The sequence below is a fragment of the Dermochelys coriacea genome, chromosome 2 (assembly GCF_009764565.3).
Source record: "Dermochelys coriacea isolate rDerCor1 chromosome 2, rDerCor1.pri.v4, whole genome shotgun sequence".
NCBI lineage: Eukaryota > Metazoa > Chordata > Testudines > Dermochelyidae > Dermochelys > Dermochelys coriacea.
Genome location: NC_050069.1, coordinates 37,315,338 through 37,337,489, shown reverse-complemented (window position 1 = coordinate 37,337,489; position 22,152 = coordinate 37,315,338). Strand labels below are relative to the sequence as shown.

The following is a 22,152-nucleotide window of genomic DNA, read 5'->3' as shown; positions in this document are numbered from 1 at the left end:
AACATAGGAGACAAATGTCCTGCCATTTCTGGTTGAGTGTTGCTTACTTGAGGTGCCAGAGATGATGCTGGGAGAGCTTCAACCTGCCACCTGCAAGTTGGATCCATGATTAGTGAAAGAAAGCAGAGAGTATTAGTTCCATTGTTCCTTTAGATCATTAATGTTTCTTTAGAGAGAGAAGGTTGCCAGCTTCATTGAAACAAGGTGGTGTTATGAGAAACCATATTTGTTGGTATGATCTTGCTAATTTTCAACCTGTCCCAATCTTTCATTTTTGGGTACAGTGATCATAAAATTTGTAGCAAAGCAGCACTTTTATCTATAATCTTCAAATTTCCTTTATCTTTTTTAGTCAATTTTTAGGCCTGGCTGTTGTGCAGAGACTATGTTGGTCTGTGTGGATGAATATCTAAAGATAGACAAAAATCAGATGTTCTTTTATATCTGTCACAGGCCTGCAATACCATTGACGACAGAAGTCTGTGAAGGATGAGTCCTAGTGGAATCCACAACACTCACTATTAAAAGCCAACAATTATAATTGCTAGTTTATAAGTTGTTCACCACCACCAACATGCTGATCACTGTATGAAACAGTAAAAAAGACAGTCCCTCCTTAAAAGAACATACAGTCTAAAAGACAAAGAGAAGATAATGCACACTGGCAGAACCAGAGAAAAGAGGTGTGTAGAGATCTTTCTTTCTTTCTTTCTTTCTTTTCTCGCAAATGTAATATTAGGGCAGAAAGAGCTAGTGATATGGGCTAGTATTAAGGCATCTGAGATACTACAGTAATTTTGCGGACACTGTGAGGGTTAGGGGAATCTTATCCTCAATATACCTATGAGCATCTGAATCACATCACTGCAGCAGCCTATGGGATCTAGGATTTACAAGTGGATGGAACCAACTACCCACACAACAGGTTTTGTGGGCCAGTAGGTTTTGGCCCACAACAGAATAGATCCACTGGCCATGCCCAAGGCTTCAAAGCCTACCTACATTCCACTTTTTTCTTGTGGTAAACCATGAAACTTGCAATGAATATCTTCTCCATGGTATACGGGGAGCTGTAGAGTCTGATGCGCAATGTGTCCTATTTTGGCCTCCTATCACATCAGACTTTTAATCTCCTTTGTAATATCCTGCTTAAAGAAATGTGTGCCTTATAGAGACTACATAAGTGTATTGGAATAGCTATAAGTATTAGTACAGTTACTCATTTTCTTTCCATCTCAGGGAAAACTGATTTTGAAAGCATGGCCCACTATTTTATGTAAGATGCAAAAAGTACAAGGCAGGCTTTGTAAGCTGTCTAATGTAATCTCTTGATGATAGATACTTCAGTCTCATTAAGACTGAAGGAACTCCCTTCACCTCTAATGAAAGAAAGTTCACTTAAACTTTTTTTTAAGGTGCAAGTGGCAATCACAATGATGGAAATTGATATTTTATCATCCCTTTTCCCAACTTCCCAAAACAACCATGTGTAGATGACTTCACCTCTTGCAGACATAAATAATTTATTCAAGTTACATTTTATTCAACCCCTGTACAATCAGGAAAAGCTGGAGGAAGAGGCAAACTCTTAAATCTTTCAACTATCAAAACAAATAGATATTAATTTTTTAACAATCCACAAATCCTAAAGTATATTTCTCTCATTATCTTTTATGAGATTCTAATGAACAACATACAGTAAAGAATGTTTTGACTTCTCATCTGTACTTATTAACTTTCTTTTAATAAATGCAAATGTTTCAATGGAAATAGTATTAAAATATAACCATACAGTGAAATCTTGTGCGAGTCTTTCCATTACTATCTGGCAGGACACTCTTCTAGAGAGAAGTGACTGTAGTGTATTACCATGCATTTGCTGACTCTAATTTCGTCGAATGCAATTTTCCCCTTAGCATAGTAAAATGCCAGATCTGATTAATGCTGGTCTTTATAAACTTTCACGCTGCACTTGTATATTTGATTTTAATCTGAGATATGTCAATGAGCACCACAGGGACCATCTTCAGTAAAAGGTACCAGAAAGTGTCAGATGAGTGCTAATGATTTCAGTGCACAAGGAGAAAATTGTTGTCCAATTTGATATTAGCCTTTATAATTCTAGTGGCTCTGCCTTTGGAATATAAAATGAACTTGTATAAGATACTGACTCCTTTCCTCATGGTACACCATGCTAAAATTGTAATGGAGGATTCTATTTGTTTAAATACAATGGAGTTGATTGTTCTCTTCACAGATCTGCCTCCAGTAGCAGTTTAGCAGTGTTTCTATCTCTGACTCTACCAATCATCTGAATTAAATGAGGTTCATGAAAGATTTTTGTGGCCACTTGGCAGATGTGGAGCCCAGGCAGAAATGACATTTTCTATCTAGAAATTTACTTACAAAAAGGTTTTATGACCATCTCTCTCAGGCATATTCTCATTGTAAAGGAAACCATATGCCAGTTCCAAGAGAGTTAACTTTACTTGAAAACCTTAGATGCATTAATCAGAATTGGTTCTGGGGTTTGAACTACAATGGGCAAACTCAAGTTGAAAAATGTCTACTCTCACTCACTCACAGGCCAATATTTTAACAAGTGGATACATAAATTAGACACCAACACAACCCCCATATTAGGTGCCTAAATAACTGATTTTCACAGTGACTGATTTTCACAAATGCTGAGGCTCCATAGTTCCCACTGACTTCATTGGTAGCTGTGGATACTTAACACCTTTTGAACTCTGTCCTGGAGTGATACCAGGATGAAGGGAAAAAAATCTAATATTTCTTTAAAAATCAGTTTAATCTAATCTGAGACTACAAACATTAAAATGCCTTAATCATAATCCACAAACATAATATGGTTATTGCATGCTGCCACTACAGGGCAGATAAAGTTGTTTGGGTGCCCTAACTATGCATTTGAGTGCTCTAATTGTGCATCACTTGATTTGGGTACAATTATAACATGCATGTGATGTATATTATCCTAGTTTACTGATGCGTATTCTCAACCTTAATGTTATTTTTGTCTAGAAATTCACCAACTAAATGGGGTTGAGCAGTTAAATAGCAAAAAATTTTGATGATACAAAATTACTTAGGTTAGTAAACTCTAGGGATGACTGCAGGAAACTTTAGAAAGACCTCCCAAAGCTTGATAAGTGCGCAATGCAATGGCAGATGAAGTATAGGGCTTGTCTACATGGTGAATTAGTGTGTGGCAAGCCAGGGTGTGAATCTACAGCACACCAGCTTGGTGCATGCTATCTCACCATGTGTACTCTGCTAAAGCACAGTGAAAGTCCCAGATTGCAGTTTAGCCCACTGCACTTTTCAAGCAGGTGTGCTCTAAACTTACACCCTTGTTGCCAAGCACTAATTTGCCATGTAAAATACAGAAGATTTTGTGGTTTGCGTAGAAGAGAAATTTAGTTTCCATACCTGTAATTTTTATGTTTTGTAATGGATGGCACTTGATACCAACTTTTGCCCACTAAACTTGATTATTTCAACAAAGGCTGTTTTAGATTTTTTTTTTTAATTCTCCATTGAGTTCAGACTGACTCTGCTGAACTACTGCAGCATCACACTCTGACTCAAGGAAATGAGTTTCATAAGCTAAAGGTAGAAAATATGAGTAAGTCGATTCTGATTCTGCAAAAACTTACACACATTCTTAACTTTAAGCATATGAGCAGTCACATTGAGTTCAAGGGGACTAGTTGTACTTAAAATTAAGCATGTGCATAAATCTTTGCAGGATTGGAGCATGATACTGTTGATAAAATTAACAACGTTTAGAGTACAATATACATACATTTAATTATTCCAGACTCCCCAGGAAGAAAGACAGATCTTCAGAAATGTGATTTATCTAGGCTGCAACTTTACTAGTATAATAGAACGCCTATTTTATGAAACAATGGGGCTTGAGGCATTCATAAAATTGAACATCTCAAAATTACAGTAGGTACAGTGCATATTTGCAGCATGGTGCACTACATCAATTTTTTTTTTGTCTTTCAAACCTCTGCAAAGTGGTTTCCAATGCATTGAAGGCATTGGAATGAGAAGGAATGTTGACGTGTTCTTCATCAACATCATTTTTCTTATGTGATTTGTTTTTCTGTCAGGGAAAAATGGTTCATAGAACTGGTCATTCATAAAACTGATGCTTTGCTGGAAAACATTTGGGAAACTATGTGGCAATAACTTGTTCAGTACAGGTCATCCTTCCCTTCAAAAGCTGTACCATTGGGGGGAAGGGGTGTTTAACCTAGTCCCAGCACCATTGTGGGGACCCATCATCCTCCCCTTAGACAAGAGTTGAGATAAAGAGGAAAGTGGTTTTCCCTCACTCTACCGGACATTAGGAGCCCCAACCCTTTCCCTCACCTTCTTTAGGAGATGCTGTCTCCTAATCTACTTCTATTCTAGTTTATCAGGGAACTGGACCTCCTATTGAATGACTACCTGTACTGGGCACCTTCTATATTTCAACAAGCTAATCTATTCACCAGATCCCTGGGCTGGAGAGTTGAAGATGAAAAATCCCGCACTGCATAGGCCAATCTAGTAAAGCGGGCAGAAAAACCTTCCTAGCCCCAAAAGACAACTAGCTTGATGCACACACACACAGGCCCAAAACCTTGGTCATACTCTAATCCCAAGAGGGGTAGGTGGGAACTGTTTCTCCCGGTCCAGACTGGCACCCTAGGCAGTGGGAAGGGATTATAAATCCTCCCTTTGGGTGCACAGGTTCTAATAGGATTACACTGCAACATTCTGTCCATCCAGTCAGCCAAGGAGTCCTCACGCCCCCCCCTTCTCCTCAAGCCCATGAGGGGGCTGAGTCCCCACAAGGGGAAAACGTGGGGAGGGCAATTCTTAAAGTGGCCAAGGCTTTTCTTTCTCCTGCTGGCTCAGACAAAGCCTCCCCATCTCTGAGGCTGGGAGAGAATTTTGTCCAGAAGAGTTTGATATATAAATATGAGTGTGGGGGTATCTTTGCAGACTAGTGGGTGCCCCTCTTTTACAAGAAATGAAATAAGGAAATCGATTTTCTCTTTCTCATTCAAAGTATCCAGAGGTCTTGACATTATGGGAAATATCCATCAGTAAGATGCAATTTCTTGAATGGAAAGTAACTTCAAATACAAAAAACCATAAGTCCCTCTAAGAGAAACAATGGAAATGTTTACTTTATTATTCTTATCTGGTTTGATCTTTTTACTTATTGTAATTTTATTTGCTTCCTTAATGCAAACTGAGGGCAGCCTGGAAGGACCCAAGGCCGTATCAGCCAAGGAATGAATATCAGTATTGTAGTGCTTGGTGAAGGAATTGCAAATCTCAAATTGTTGTATTGCAAATTTCATTATGCAACTATTTTTGCTTCTCAGCCCAGAACTTTGAGGAGCCCCTTGTAAAATGTACTTTGATGCCTCTAGGAAGGGTCTTACTGTATGCTTTGAATGCTTAGTATCTGTCTGATTTGATCCATCAAGAGACTGTAGATTGGAGACCTTCAAGCAAGAATGAGGATATCTGACTTTTCTCTATTCTTGGTCCAATATAGATAGATTTTAAAATTCTTTTTCACATTAAATATATGAAGGTGATTTTCAAATGGATGTTGGACTTAAGGCAAAACAAAGAGAAAGAAATTGATAAAATGGAAATGTTCGTTTTGTTTGTATATAAAACCAAAAGCTGGACTAAGCTTCATCTTTTCAAGGAAGAATTGGAGATAGAATTTTTTAATTGACAGAGCTACCAACTCATTTACTGTTAGCTGAAACTTCTGCTACAAGGTAGGAAATGGAAACAAATATAGTTAGGCCTCTATTAAAGGAGGTTTGTGAGAGTTTTCAAAATTAAGTGCTGCTATTTCACTGGGAGCTCCTCTTGTGCAGCAATGTTTAAGAAACTGGAGACAGCAGCATGACATTGGAAAAGGATGAGACCAGAAAACTTGGATTAATAACCTCAAGAGTATACCTTTAGGCAACTGGGATTTAATCCTTTATGGAGGCCACCCAAAAGAAAACTAGAGGATGTATCTGACAAAAGTTAGCTGGGGTGAATTTAGGCTGAAGGCTGTGCAGCAGGAGAACAAATCTAACAGAACATTGGAAGAGAAGGATCAAAAACTGGGAATCTGATTTTCAAAAGTGCTGAGCACCCACAAATCCAGCTGAAGTAAATAGGAGCTGCAGGTATTCAGGACCTCTGGAAATCAAGCTTAGCATTTTTAGAAATGTCACTAGTGAGAGAATAACTAACTAATGTTTCTTGAAAATGAGTTCCATAGCTGATAAAACCCAGTATTGATATTTTGTTTAATTATGGATTGCTATTGCTGCAGTTATTCTGGACTGTGTGGGAAGAAGTTTGCTTCAAGTACATTTTCAACTGTAAGTCATTCATCTAATGTAGGTATCAATAACAGCATGAGAGAACATTGTATGCAAGATGACATGGACATAAATAGGTAATGTTTCCCTTTAATTAGAGGAAAATGAGCATAATAATGGCTAGATCTGATGAGAGAAAGAGAAGGTAGATTTTTTTGAGATCTATGGAGCATAGAAAAGTCAAGTGGGACCATTTCTTCAATGAGTCATAGAATATTTTCTGCTCTGGATCTTGCTTCACTTGCAAATTAAATACCTGGATAAGGCTCTGAAGGTGTGTGTGATTTTGGCTCTTATTCTCAGATTTATTTATAATTATAATTTTATTGACAGAGGATATGGAAGGAAGAGGGAAAATATGATATTTTAAATTAAGGTTGAGAATACGTTTCAGTAATTTAAGGGTAAAAAAAAACCATAGGCATTTTGACATTTTCAAAACCAATCATTATAAACTTAGAAAATTCAGTGAAGATTACACTTACATTAACATGTTTAAATGTATTTTATGTAATGCACACAAACAACCTTAACTCTGCCCTATAGTGATGTCATGCTTTAAACACAGCTATGATTAAGGCAATTTTAGTGTTTGTGGTCCCAGATTTAGATTAAATTTATTTTTATAGACTTTTTTTCATATCCCTTCCACCTTGTGGCATTGGCAGTTACTGACACAGTTTCATGACCTGGCAGAGTGGAGAGAGTTGTCATAGAGTGGGGTTCTGCTTTTCTGATAGTTCTTAGAGAGTGGTGATGAGTGATTACTTCTCCTTCCTGAATGCTAACGTGTGGAATCCCACAGGGAGCAGTCCTGTTGACCCTTCTGTTCAACATCTGTTATCCCATAAGTGGAGATCATGAGATGATATGGGCTATAACATATTCTCTATGCTCATGACACCTTGCTCTACATTTTCTCTCTTCTGACCCAGAAACTTACCCAGTGTCTGGCAAAAATTGGACACTACATGAAAGCCATTTGGTTGGAGTCCAATCTGGAAAGACAAAGGTAATGTTCATTGGCAGTTGAAAATGCTTTGAGGACCTGGTGAAAGCTATAATTGTTCTACCATTTGACTGCATCTGCTCAACTGGTATCAAAATGGTTCACAGTCAAGGGGGATCTTACTAGACTCCTCACTATTCCTGTATGTACAAGTCACATCGGGTAACAGAATATCCTTCTTTCACCTAAGGCTGACAAACAGACTTACTAGGTGAAATTCAAGTCACTAGTTATCTTTTTTTTATACAGTTACACTTGAATGGTCTAGGCATATGGTACTGAAAGCACTGCTTCACCATATCTAACTTACCATTGGTCTGTGTTCCTCCAGCACACTGGAACTTATTCTCCCAAAGCCTTAACACTTATGAGTGCTGGTGGCAGAGTGTTTTTGAGATTTAGGCTGTTCCTTAGAATTCATGCCTTGTGGAAACACAACTATGGATAAAACTGGCCACTTATAGAAAGAGGCATCACTTTGCTCAAGCTTTTCAGTATGGTTAAATCTTTGTTTCCTAGCCCAGGTGAAAGGGTGCTGGCATCAGCAGAGTATGCTATTTGGTCTCGTACTGGGAATTTGAATCTTTCAGTGTAAGTTCTGTAATATGTTGATGGACACCAAATAAAGTGTGTAGTAATAATAAAGCTGACTAGAAATATCTTCTATTACACATCATGTAAAAGAATGTCAGGTGACTATCTTAATGCACTTTTAATAAATATATTGAAAACCAATAGATTTGGACTAAATGTAGTTCTGCATCCAGATATGTTATTTATCATTTATTGTTGCTAAATGGCATCTTTTTTGGCACCCATTGGTTCTTTTCCCAGGTGTGATTACTTCCTATAGAAATTGGGGTGGGAGGAGGGGAAGCGGGATGAGTATGTGAGCTTTGAGAGGCTTTCTCCAGTGCAACCTGGTCCCTGTCGTAGAAGAAAGATTCAGTTGTGCATGAAAAGTTTCTCCTCCTTTCCCTTTCTTTTCCACTGTAATGCGCCAATGAGTTTCTGCTTTTGAGGCTCAAAAGAACCCTAACCCCACCACAAATACCTCCGGGCAAATCTTACCCTTTGCATCTGTGGAATGATGCTCCAGTTAAGAGTCTGTGACAGGTAATAGCGGCAAAGAGTCTTGTGGCACCTTATAGACTAACAGAGGTATTGGAGCATAAGCTTTCCAGGGTGAATACCCACTTCGCCGGATGCATGTCAGATAATGGAGTTTAGGTAAACTGAGATAAAGAACCTCTGACGGCTACGGAGAAAGCAAAGTAATTAAAAGGACCAAGGGAAAGAAATTAACTGAAAAGTAGTAAGAAGAAAAGTACTATATTACAGAACGGGAAGCAAGAAAGACAGGAAATTAATTTGAGTAAATTAGATAAGTAAGAGACAGAAAATAGACGTTAGATATATTAATTGAAGGAGAGTATTAAGATAGTAGTTAAAAGAGTAGAAAAGAAAACTCAGCAGAATTACATTATTCAAAGAGTATATGTTTGTTTCGTTTCTTTAGGACTCGCCCTTGCTGTTGTCTTTTCAGTAGGTTAATCTGATTCCAGACGAACATCCGTAAGGTACGTGGCTATGTACAAATTTGACTTTTCCTTCTCTGTGACCAGAGTTCGGATTGTGGGTGGGTGGTATTTTATTCACTGTCTCCTACAGTTTGGGTTGGATCTAAGGGGCGGGGCCCTGTACTTTCTTCAGCTTCCGAAGGCGAAAAAACGAAGTCAAGAAGAACCTGAGCCCTCTCCCTAAGGACTGAGCTCTCCAGCCGGGATGCCGCCGGAGCCCTCCCAGAACCCCTCATTCAGGTCAGGGCAGAGCTCAGCTCAGGTGCTTTTAGTAATTGTACTGTCGTGACTCCTCTCCTGCTATTGGTTATGTCCCTGGGTGTGACTAAAGATATGGGCGTGCACGGCTTTCCCCCCCCCCTTGCATCCAGCGCTGCACTGCACCCGGTTAGCTCCCATCCCCTTTGGACCTTGGCTCCATCGCACTTTCTGCTCCAGTTCGCCTCCACGGTCGTCCCCATCTCCTCTTTCCCCAGGGGCTCCTTTCCCAGCCCCTTCGCCCTCATCCGATTTCTCTGGCCGCCTTTCCCACTCTCGCTCCCTGCTCTCTCCAGCCCCTTCCTCTAGCTCCTCTCCACCCCCGCCCCTCGGGAGAGCCCCGCCAGCGGCTGCTGTGCACCGTCTCTCTCCGCCCCCCTCCCTCGGTGCGCCCGCCCCTTGGGCAGCTGGGCTCCGTCCTCCCAGCGCGTCCGCGGCGCTTGGCTCCTCCTTGTCCTTCCTCGCGTGATTGTTATCGCGCCCATTTTTGTGCCTTTATTAATAAATAACAATAATAATACAAAATCTCCTCCCCCACCCCGGCTGGGCGTCGATCGGCCGCGAGAAGCGGAGCCCCGCCACCCCCGCGGCAGGAAGAAGCGTCGCTCCGGGCCAGGCGCGGGGCCGGCGGGAAGATGCGGCGCCCCCACCCGTGACTCCCGCTCTCAGCGCGGCGATGGGTTAGGCGGATTGTATCCAGCAGCCCCGAGAAGAGCAGTCGAGCGCGGCGGCGGCGGCGAGGCCCGCGCAGGAGCACCTGCAGCGGGAGGCGGCGGCGGCGGCGGCGGCGCCCCACACCCAGCCCCCGCCATGGACCTCGGGCTGGAATTATGAGCCGGCTACGGCTGCCGGCGGCTGGGGCTCGCGTGCACCCTAAAGGCTTTGCCCCCGCTCGGCGCTCGTGGGCGGCGGGGCTCCCGTCACCCCCCCGCCGCTTCGCTCCCTGCAGCCGGCCTCCTGCCCCTGCGGCCGCCGCTTACCGGGCTCGGACTCTTCCTCTGGCGCCGGGGTTAGCGTAATCTGGCCTGGCTCCTTCTCCCGGGGTCAGTCCCGTCCCCCGGCTCTCTGCCTGGCCACCCCCTCCGGTCTCCGCCCGTTCCGCCGCCCGCTCCCAGGCCCGCTGGTCCCCCAGCTCCCGGTTCGTTCTGCTGCGGCCCCCTTCCCGCGCGTCACTCTCCTTCCTCCCTTCTCCCCCCGCGGCCGCCCTCACGAGTGGGCAGAGTGTGTGTGGGGGAGGCCGGGCTTCCCCGGTCAGCCCCCTCCCCGGGGCGCTGTTGATTCATCAGGCAGCCCGTCGATCCGCGGGCACTGCCTTGGATGCAGTGCTCCCGCCGCTGCCGCCCGAGCGAGCCCCGTGTCTCCCGTCGCGTGGCTGAGCGCCACCAAACATGTCGGCTCCTGTCGGGCCGCGGGGCGGCCCTGCGCCTCCTCAGCCTCCTCCACCTCAGGCCCCGCAGCCGGAGATGCCCGACCTCAGCCACCTCACGGAGGAAGAGAGGAAGATCATCCTGGCCGTCATGGAGCGGCAGAAGAAGGAGGAAGAGAAGGAGCAGTCCGTGCTCAAGTAAGGGCAGCCCCCTCCTTTCCTACCCGCCCCGGGCCGCAGAGAGGGCCGGGGTGGCGGTCTCGACCCCAGCCGCGGAGGTGTTTCGGGGATGGGGGGCTCGATGCTGTCGGGGCCCTAGCTGCCGTGGGGAGGGGGGGGCCGCTCGGCTGTGGCATTGGCTCCATGTCCCCGGTGCCTTGCCCTCTCCCCCCAGCTCTCCGGGGACGGGGGGAGGCGGCTGGCACCGGGCAGAGACCGGGGCTAGGCACCCAACATGGCCGCACAGGTGCTGCTCTTCTAACCCGGCGCGCGCGAGGAAAAGGGTCTAGGCAGCGGGGGAGCTGCCGGAGGGCGGGCTCGGTCCTGGCCGTGGGCCGGCCTCTGAGCCTGTGGCGCGGCCCCGGTGCCGGAGATGCGTGGCCGGGGCCTAGGCTCTAACTGTCTCCAAGTGGGTTTGCGAGAGCCGCCATCTTCCTCCACCAGCGTCGCCCGCCCGCCCCCGCCCCCGCTCCCGGCCTCTCTCCTAGCCGAGGAAGCGTCTCCGCGGGGTGGGGACTCAGCCCCCGGCACCTGTGGTTCCCTAGGGCCCTGTCCCGCTAACCACACGCCGGGCGGGGCCTGCAGGCTGCCCGCGGCCGAGACGCGGAGGAGGGAAGCGCGTTTTTACAGCGGCTCTGTGACTTCAGCACCAGGGAGCTGTCCAGACCCGGGGGTGGGGGTAGGGGTAGGGGTGGGGGCCGTTTATGGCCCTGCTGTCCTTCCTCGTCTCTCCATCGCCTCCCTTCAGTCTGCAGACGGGTCCACCTCTAGGCAGTTGTCAGGGTTGGGGGCACTGGTCTCGGAAGGCTCTACATTGTAATGCATTTTTGTTTCCTAGAAGTGCAGCGGGAAGTGAAGGGTGCTAAGGAAATGCAAACTTTTTCTTGTAATCTTCGATGATTTTTACCTATCTAAGGCACGTGGGGAGGGATTCAGAGCTATTGCTTGCAGGTTAACGTGAAGATACTGGGTTTGTAATCTGGATCCGTACGGTTGTCCCATATGTCTACTTACCAAACACATGTAAACACTCATGAAAACTGCTTCCCTATCGGTGAAAACGCCACATTCACCTCTAATGATTTAGAAGTATAAAACCACACTACTATACACAGTATTTCATATTGTGGAAATATGAAAAAGCCAGAAAAGAGGCAGCATAATATTTTTCACAGTATCAGTAGTTAAGGCAAAAAAGAGAGAACTGCATAATTCAAGATTGTCTCTTGACCATTGTGGTCTTCAACTGTTCCTTCAAAATCTGTAGCTGAAAGCTATCTCTGGGCCTTAATGCTTGGTCCAAAGTGTGTGTGTTCCAGTCTTGTTTAATTAGGGATATGCTTGTGGAAATTTAAACTATGGATATTCTTTAAATAACAATTATTGAAGGCAGAAGAGTGCTCCTCTTCTTAAATCCTTTTCATTGTCCCTCTGCTTTAAAAAAGGCTTTAATATGTCAACATTTTGAAGAACACCAGTGTGAATTATACACTGGAAATCAAATTACGTATCTAATTTTGTCATTCTAATTCTAAATAATCAAAAGTAATTCAGAGTATTAAGTAGCTGACATTTTAATATTATTTATTTCACAAAATTGTGGCACCCACATTTTAAAGTACTTAAAAGATTTGTTACATTTCTGAATAATTTGGAGAATCAAATAAAAGAATGTGCATTTTTAACTTAAAAGTTTTGTGTGTTTAAAAACATTAACAAGAAATGAAATTACAAGTTATTAATCAGAGGTATAGCTTCAATATATGAGAGTAGCATTAAAGATTAACAAATAATGCTGGCAACTTTGTTTTGGATTCGATAATATTTGTGATTTTAAAAATTACATTTCTGTAAGAAAGTAAGAATATCACTTTTTTATAGTGAAAATTCATGTATAATTCTAAAATCTAAACATGTGTTATGTGTATTTTAAATGTGAATGTGACCTATATGCATGAGGAGTCATCTAATTTTTTAGGAATAAGGTTGTTACAAGGCGAAGAATTTCATAAATGATCACTAATGTGCATATTATAGGCAGGGTAATTTCCCAGTATTTTAAGAAAGAGAGAGGCTCCAACTAACATCAAATAGTTTAAGTGTAAGGATTATAGGTGTAAACAGATTTTCTATTTTTTTAAAATTTAAGTTTGCTCTGTTATTATCTGAGAATACATTCAACACAGAAGGAAGTTGGGGCGGGGGGAGGAATGCATGCAGTTACAAAATAAAGTAAGGTGATACCACACCCTTCATTAGAACTTTGAGAGAAGCTATATGCATTTTATGAGGCTTAGTTTCTCATTGTTTTCACATGCAAACCTCCTATTGCTGGAGCTATGTCAATTTATATCAGCTGAAGCGCTGACCCAATGTCTTCCCATTAAGGAGTGTCATTGCTGTAATTTCAGCTTTTCACTTGACACAGCAGTGTGGGGATGGTGTGCTGTAGGCTGAGAATTGTGTATAAGGTATTGGAAAAACTATATGCAAAAATATGTATATACAGGATGGACTGTAACAACTATCTTATAGAAGTATTGTTGACAATGGAAGTTATTAATTTACAAGACCTTGAGAAGTGATGTGATTTCAGGTAAACAACTTATCAATGTTATTTTTCTAAAGTCATTTTATTTACTTTATTTAATGTGAAATATACACTTGGTAGTTTTAAAGCACTATTTATTCTAAAAATGTTCTCTTTCTGTATTTACTAGAAAAAAATACCATACAAAAACTTGTTCTGCTCTCTTTAAGTAAATATTTTTCAGCTTAACCTTCTTGACAGGTATGTTCCCCAATTTCTAAAAGAAAACAAGAACATTAATACAACATATACATTTAACTATTGTTATTGATATCGTGCAGATAGAGCTAAATTCTGCACTCCTTATTCAAGCAAAATTTCCATTGAAGGCAAACTTCTTTTGAAGTGAAATGGACTTTTGTCTGAGTAAGAATTACAGGCTGTATTATTCCATTCCATGAAAATATAACATGGGAGGGTAAAATTATGCTGGAAAGTCTGAGCTGACACTTGGAGAGGTCTTGTGGTGATAATCTTATTAGAGAATCAAGGGGATATGAATGGATTTCCTGTAAACTTTGGGGGAACTTATGATGACTGAATGTCAGTCTGAGGGGCTAGCCCCTCCCTCCACTCTGCTGCTTTCTTCCATTCCATTTCAAGTTCTTGCATGGTGCCCATCACTGTGATATTTTTAGCACTTTCCAGAAGTTCATTAAATAATGTGATTAGTATCTGTCATGTGGACTATTTATTTTTATTCCTCTCCCTTTCTATCTCCAGGGGGAAATGTGTATGTCTATTTAAAAAAATATAGATAATTTTTCTCTCTCTACATGCGCTAATCTTTTTTGGGGAGTGAAGGTAGATTCTATAGAGTTTGAATCTGCAGGAGTTAATTTTGATAAGGTCAGCATGAACTCCTGCTGAGATTTGTTGGGAGCAGATGACATGTAAAGTGGCTATTTACCAGATCCGCTCCCTTCTGGCAGGCTCTGTCTCCTAAATGCACACAGCTGTAGCAGTGTAAATGCAGTGCTCTCATGGAGGAGGAGGAGTCAGGATACTATTCTGCTTCTCCTCTGAGCCTCTCCTCTGGAAGTTTTGGTACACCTGGAGTGGGGTTTTTGTTTCTTTCATCCCTGCTTTCTTGAATGTTTTGGTTCAGTGTAAGAGTTGCTGCAGCTGGCCCTTCATTAAGGCTATCATTCTATAGTTAGCTCACTGTGGTGTTTGTTTTTTCCTAAATCAGCTATAGGGCTAAATTTGAGATTCTTTGCTTTTGCTGATTTGTGTTTCAACCTAAAGCTATTTAAACATATATTATTGTAATTTATTTGTGAGGCAATTTATCTTTACTAGAAACTAGAGTAATGTTTTGATACTGGACTGTCATTTTTTTTAATATGGAAAACTGCACATTTTAAAAAATGTTCCTTCCATAGAAAAAACATTTTGCTGAGATTTAACAAAAGTATTTGAATTAACAGGCAAAGTAAATGTACTGTGGTTAAAAAGATTGAGCAATATTTAATATATGTACTCCAGATGCAATAAATTTTACCTCTACAATTTATACAAGTTCATCCCAATTAAACTACAACAATGCAAATGTTTTGAACCTCTGTTGTTTTAGGGACTTTGTAAATGAAATATCATGCAAATTCTACAATACGTATGTTCAACATCCTTTTTTTTCCCCCCCTAGTTTTATCCATGTAAGCTTCCTAACAGATTTTCAGGTCATGTTGTCTCTATATAAATGAATTTATGATCCCAGTCTTGCAAGGTCCTGAGTGTGCTCCAACTTCCACTGATTTGATTGGCATTGAGTGCACTTTGCAGGATTGGGCCCTATGTTAGAAAAAATGCAAATTAACTTAAGTCTCTGTATGAATCTGACTTTTGTGTGGGAAGGCTGGCTTGAGGGGAGTGCTTACTGGCAGGTCTCACAAATCATAGAGTACTTAATCATAGAATATCAGGGTTGGAAGGGACCTCAGGAGATCATCTAGTCCAACCCCCTAAGGATAGTAAGGTGGCAACATTATTGCATGACAGACTAGGGAATGGTCCTTTAGGCACATATGTGCGTCTCCATCTTGCCTTCAATGTCACCAGAGGTTGGCAGCTATTTCAGGTGACCAGTCTGTTATGTCTATAAAAACTAGGATAAAATTCTGTTCTCTGTAAAACCAACAGGAACAGGCTCTGAAAACATGTACATTTCATTGTTTTAGAGACATATTGTAATCCTATTTTATAAATAAACTGAAATTAGGTGTTCATTCACATGGTGCTGAGTGGGATGTGGGCATGATGAAGGGATTGGGAGAGGAAGTAGGTATGGCTAGCACAGTGGACAAAAGATGATTTTTACAGCTGTGTTTTTTTGATGCAGTAAAGGGAGAGCTAAGGAGGTCAGAGAAGGGTTCTCAGTAGTCATGAGGAAAGATGATGGTGTGTTTAATGGCAGAAATGAAGTGACTTTGGAGAAGTAAAGGAAAAATACTTAGGATTTAACAGTAGTGTTGATGTGGGAGGAGACTGTTGCTTGAGAGTTCTAATCCTGATTTGCCAGTTTGTGGTCTTCAAAGTTACATAAACTACTTGTATGTGTTACTGCTATATAAAATATGATTAAAGCTTCCCTACCTCACTATTCAAATTTATTAGTTAGGATTTATACTTTTTTTTTAAAGATAAAAACATGAAATGCTCAGTATTTTGATTGTTACGGTGTATGCGTATAAAGTGATCACTTTTTGTATGTTTTTTCTGAAGTGCAAATATGGGTATGAGGGATTCAAAATTTTTAAGATAATGTAAATCTTGAGGGCCCACTGGTCTGAGTAATGCCAGCTCAAGATTCTTGAAAATAAAACAGCTGGTTGCCAAAGGGTAGAACAAAGATCCTTTGGTCCAAGCATGCATCAGACTTCCTGCCTATTCAAAACCTCAGACTGTGGGGCAGCCAAGGAGGAGGCAGAGGGTTGCCTCTGGTGGAATCTCTGCCTCTTGAGTTGAATGTAACTGAGCACTGTCTGAAATATGGGTGCTGTCATGGCTGCTTCCTTTTAGGAGTTGAGATACAGAGCCCTGGAAGGACAGAATTGCTCTGTCATCCTTTAAAATATGGAGGGCTTTGTCTGTCCCACTGCTGAAGAGGCTTTCCCTCAAATGGGAGGTCCTCAATTATTGCCTGAATCTCTGTTGAAATTCCAGAGGACTGAAGCCAGAACTACCTTGTCCAGCTTATTTCAGGAGCCATGGTGTGACTTGCTGTATAATGTGTCTGGTGCAATCTGCTGAGATGTTTGAGCAACCAGTTGGCCATAAGTTATTTCAGCAACTCTTGTTGCTCCTTGAGTAACTGATCAACAAAATTAGACAGTTTGTCCCAAATTAAAAACACATGTTGAGCAGTACTTGATAATTTGCTGCTTTCATTTGAAGGCTTGCTGAAAAGATCCAGTTTTTTGGAGATCTTTTTTCTTTGGGGTGACTTTTGTGGACTTTGCTATTTTGTTCTCTCCTGTACTACTTGCACAGCAAGAGAGCCGGATGAAGGATGAGAGTAAGTGTTCAAATCGTTTGCAGGAACTTAACCTTCTGTCTGCTGTCTTAGAGATAGCTGAGATGGAAGTAGGCCTATGCCAGATGGATTTGGCAGGTTCCAGCAGGCCATTGTTTATTGCCATGGCTAATTTCCCATGTGTGTGTTAATGCAATATGTTTAAGAGCTTGTGATGTTTTTCTTGAATAGTCTCCAGGGGAATGTCTAAGATTCTACATGCACTTTAAATACTTGAAAACCTTATTTCATCTGCAAAGATAGATGTAGATGGATTTGCTGCCTCACCAAAAGAAGATGAAGATATTGCAGATGGGACTGCATACTCTTTCTCTGCAATATTCTTGTCTACTCTCTTCCTCTTTTTCTAAAAGATATGCTCTAGGAATTATTTTGGAGAAGTTCTTTGGCCTGTGTTCTATAGGAGATCAGACAGGTCCCTTCTGGCCTTGGAATCTATTAAATTGTTGTATTTTTTTGAGGTAAATAATAACCTAGGACTATAGTTAACATTTCTTATTCAGGCAATATTCCTATGATTTATGTGTTTTGCCAAATATAAAATGAAGGATGGAGCATACAGTTGTGTTTTTGTTTACTTGTGCTGTACAACATATGTATACAGTGAAGATGAATTTAAATGTAGTGTCTTGAAACAGTGGAAAATAGAAAGTATAGGAAGAAGAGACTTGAGTGATGAAGGACCTGACATTCTTTTTCTCCTGTCCTTTTTGTTTCTTTTACTCTGTTTTCTGTTTGATTATTCCACTTGCCTGTGCCATCTCTTCCTTCTTTCTGTAAAGTTACTATCACCCTTTGGTGCTGGATAAATAGTAGGAGTGGAGTTATTTCCTGTCAGCGACTAAGCAGAATGTGTTTGTAGCTGAAGGCAAATTCCAAATGGGTAGTAGTGAATAGAATAGGGAGTTAATTTTACCTCTCTATACAGTTTTGGTGAGAACAGTACTGGAATAATGTGTACAGTTCTAATGTCCACATTTTTAAGTTTAAAAAATTGGAGAGGATACAGAACCACCTCAATTTTTGGGGGGCTGTAGAAAATGCCTTATAATAGACTTAGAGTTAAATCTCTTTAGTTTATCAAAGAGAAGATTGAGAGGTGCTTGATTAGTGAATATGTACCTTCATAGGGAGAAAATACCAGGTAGTAAAGGGCTCTTTATTCCAACAGAGAAAAGCATAACAAGAACAAGTGGCTGGAAGCTTAAGCCAGACAAATTCAAATGAGAAATAAGGTACAAATTTTTAATAATGAGGATAATTAATCATGGAAACAAACTACCAAGGGAAGTGATGGATTCTCCACCATGTGATGTCTTCAGATTAAGACCAGACGTCTTTCTGCACATTATGCTTTAGTCAAACACAAGGTTCACTACAGGGGGAACTGGGTGAAATGTAATGGGCTGTGATATACAGGAGGTCAGATTACTTGATCTCATGGCCCCTTCTGCCCTTAAACTCTATGAATCTGAGTAAGATAATTTAAAACCTATGAAAACTTTGAAAGCTTGATTTTTTTTTGCATTGAAACTAAAGCCTAATTACAGTATATATTCTAAATTGTACAGAACAAAACTGTCAGTCTAACCTGTTCAAAAAAAATTTTTTCCCCAGACCACTTAAAATATTTGCAGTGAGCTTTCCATTTTTTCTTTCCATAATGAGAAGAAAAAAGTAATAAAAGGGTTCTAACTTTGAATTTTAAGACAGTGAAATTACTTGTGTAAAGTTATTCATGTGCATAAACCTTCATTCTGCACTTCAAAAGGCAGGCACAAGAGCTCCGTGGGTGTGTGTGCGTGTGTGTCTGGTTTGGTGGGTTTTTTTTCCCCCAAACTGGGTGCCAGCACCCCTTCTGGCATGCTGGAAGTATTACAGAATATTGAGAGCAGAGTCACATAAAGAAGGTGAATGTTCATTGGTGCACTTTGTTAGCTCTCCTTTTCTGTAAGGCTGTTTGCTTTTGTCTGTTTCTCTCCCCTCTAGCCTAACTGCCGTTCTGACATGGGGAGGGTCTGTCAGAATGATTTTAGGGGAACTGGAGAATTTTCCTGTTTTTAGTGGTGTGGCTTTTTTTTTTTTTTTTTGCTTCCAACTGTTGAAGTGAGGCCCATGATTCAAATAAAATGAGCCTTTGCACCGACTGTGCTCAACATGTGTGCAGCTACTCCCTCCCTCATCAGTAGTACTGGTAAAGGCTATTTGAGGAGATTAGGGGTTGGTTATTAAAGTAGACGCTAGCTTTACACATATGGAGAGGTGATGGAAAATGCTTCTATGCCATCTTTTCATTTCCCTGATTCTGGGGCCAGCTGGAGGCTGAAACAGCTCTGATGTAATTTAGAGCAGCTTCAGTGCTCAGTAGCTGCAATGACAAAGCATCTGGGAAAGAAAGACAAAACAAAAACAAACAATACAAGCAGTAAACAGTGGTTACTTCAGATACAATCTCTTCTGTATTTCTTTCTGTGGAGAGCTTTCAGCAGAGATTACACCTTAAGAGTGGAACCTCTTCTGGTGGGGACACTCTTCTCTAGTTAAGATGAGACCAAAATCGGTAGTCAGTCCAGTCTCAGTTTATCATAGATAACAAAAACAGTTTATATGTAGGCAAAGGAATTTCATTTAAAGGTTATTGAATCCTGTTTGATTTATCATGGTAATATAAACAGTTTATAAATGGGTAAAGGTGAGTGTTCTTAAATAAGTACTATGAAACCAAAAAAAGAATTTAAATTGGTTACTTAAAAGAAACCATGAAAAGCAGACTTCAGATGAGCAAATTAATGAAAGACCCAGGCAGACTGCAAAGAGCTACAAAAGGATCTCTCAAAACTGGGTGATTGGGCAACAAAATGACAGATGACATTTAATGTTGCTAAATACAAAGTAATGCACATTGGAAAACATAATCCCAACTATACATATAAAATGGAGGCTAAATTAGCTGTTACCACTCAAGAAAGATCTTGGAGTCATTGAGTGGATATTTTCAGAGAACTATCCACAATGTGCAGCAGCAGTCCAAAAAAACAAACAAACAGAATGTGGGAATCATTAGACTAGGGCTAGATAAGACAAAATATCATATAGCCTCTATATAAATCCATGGTATGCCCCCATCTTGCATACTGCATGCAGATGTGGTTACCCCATCTCAAAAAAAGATGTATTGGAAAAGGTTCAAAAAAGGGCAACAAATTATTAGAGGTATGGAAAGGCTTCCCTATGATGAGAGATTAATAAGACTGGGACTTTTCAGCTAGGAAAAGAGATGACTAAGGGGAATATGGTAGCGGTCTATGAAATCATGACTGGTGTGGAGAAAGTAGACAGTCTCATAACACAAGAACTAGGGATCACCAAATGAAATTAATAGGCAGCAGGTTTAAAACAAACAAAAAACAAAATATTTCTTCACACAACACACAGTCAACCTGTGGAACTCTTTGCCAGAGGATGTGAAGGCCAAGACTACAACAGGGTTAAAAAAAACTAAATAAATTCATGGAGGATAGGTCCATCAATGGCTATTAGCCAGGATGGGCAGGGATGGTGTCCCTAGCCTCTGTTTGCCAGAAGCTGGGAATGAGTGACAGCAAATGAATCACTTGAGGATTAGCTGTTCATTCCCTCTGGGGCAGCTGGCATTGGCCTCTGTCAGAAGACAGGATACTGGGCTAGATGGAAGGAAGATGTACCAGGCCTGAGCAAAAGTAATAATGGTTTCCCTCCATACTGGCCTTGATTCCTATGGTTCCCCATATTTCTTCTGATTCCTGTTCACCAACCCTGGATCCTGCCAATCTTTTTCAAGACTTGCTTCATCAGGGCACTTTCACTCATGGAGACCTCCAGCATCTGAGACATTCTGCCTAGAATCTGAATGTTCTCCCTTTCTAGATTAGGTCTGTTCCTAATACTAGTATATTTCTTGCTCAAATTCTAAAAACCTTCAATGAATCATGCTTGTAAGGAGATTTGGAGACATTGATCCTTCTGATGTGTATGACTATGCGTCTCTACCAGAGAGAACTTGGAATTCCTCCTAGATGGCTTCAGTTTGGGTTTGAGGGGGAAGCTTGAGTTGTAAGATCTGAGATTTCCCGTCTCATCTGGATCACCCTGAATATGGACATTGGACTATAATCTATAATTAATTCTGAAAGAACTCTTTGCAACTACAAAGCTCACCATCTCTACTATGAATCTGATCCCATAACTGTACCCATGTCTGTATGTATACTGATCTTTTAATCAATACACTTTTTTTTTTAATAAATTTTAGTTTCCTTAAGGACTGGCTGTAAGATTGTATTTGGATAAGATATGGAATATTCATTGACCTGGAAGGTAATGTGTCCAATCCTTTGGGATTGGTAGAACTTTCTTATATGATTAAGATTTTCAGGAATCCTCATCATATTTGACTTGGGTGTCTGGGTGGAGGCCTAAGGCTGGATTGCTTTACGGGAACTGTGTTGTTGGCTTCTGGATAACCAGTAAGGTATTTTAAAAGCCGTTTTGTGCTGGCTTGGTGAATCCAAGTATTGGAATATCCACCAGCTTTGGGAGTTGTCTACCCCGTTCTTTGCAGTTTGCCCTACATGAGTAAACTCAGAGTAGCTCCCTAGGACCCCAGTTACAGTTCTGTCTTGCTAAGGAAAGCCTTCTAATCATCATTAGAGAGTGGTGATTGGATATTTCAAGCCATAGGCTAGAATAATATGGATGAAGCTAGTCCCACCTCTAGGTTTAAATGTTATAAATACAGGAGATTTTTCCAGTTAGATTCCTCCTCCTCCAACAACATTAAGGAAACAGTTTATTGTTAAGATTGTGACACAAATTACAACAACCAGCAGTTCAATTAAGACTGTCATTTCTCTACTTAGCTCACATATTGTCATTCTCTTCCCCCCTGCCCCATGTGATAAAGGTTTAAACTTTGGATATGAATGGCTTGCTTTTTGTAAGTTGGTCATTGCCTTAACACTACCTTAACATTATGTAGCTATTTTTCTATATAACCTATACAAGCTTTTGACAGTCTATTTCTGTAAATTAAACATGAATATTGCTGAATTGATTCTAATATCTGCATCATCTAAAGGCTGAATTCAGCACTGTGGACATTTAGAAAAACTTGCATCTGCTGTCTTGT

The 22,152-nt window shown here is 41.2% G+C and overlaps 1 protein-coding gene across 16 annotated transcripts in view; it reads left to right on the top strand.

The window, feature by feature from the left end:
• Nucleotides 1-9,690: 9,690 nt before the first annotated feature.
• Nucleotides 9,691-22,152, top strand: part of RIMS2 (regulating synaptic membrane exocytosis 2) — a 786,041-nt gene continuing 773,579 nt past the window's right edge. For 4 of the 16 annotated variants that reach the window (XM_038389642.2, XM_043507446.1, XM_043507445.1 and 1 more), the window contains exon 1: nucleotides 9,695-10,839. In XM_038389642.2, the coding sequence (XP_038245570.1) occupies nucleotides 10,664-10,839 (176 nt within the window). In that variant the 5' untranslated portion in view covers nucleotides 9,695-10,663. Of the gene's footprint in view, nucleotides 10,840-22,152 lie in introns of all 16 variants that reach the window. The other 12 variants (XM_043507448.1, XM_043507460.1, XM_043507447.1 and 9 more) reach the window with 6 other exon arrangements.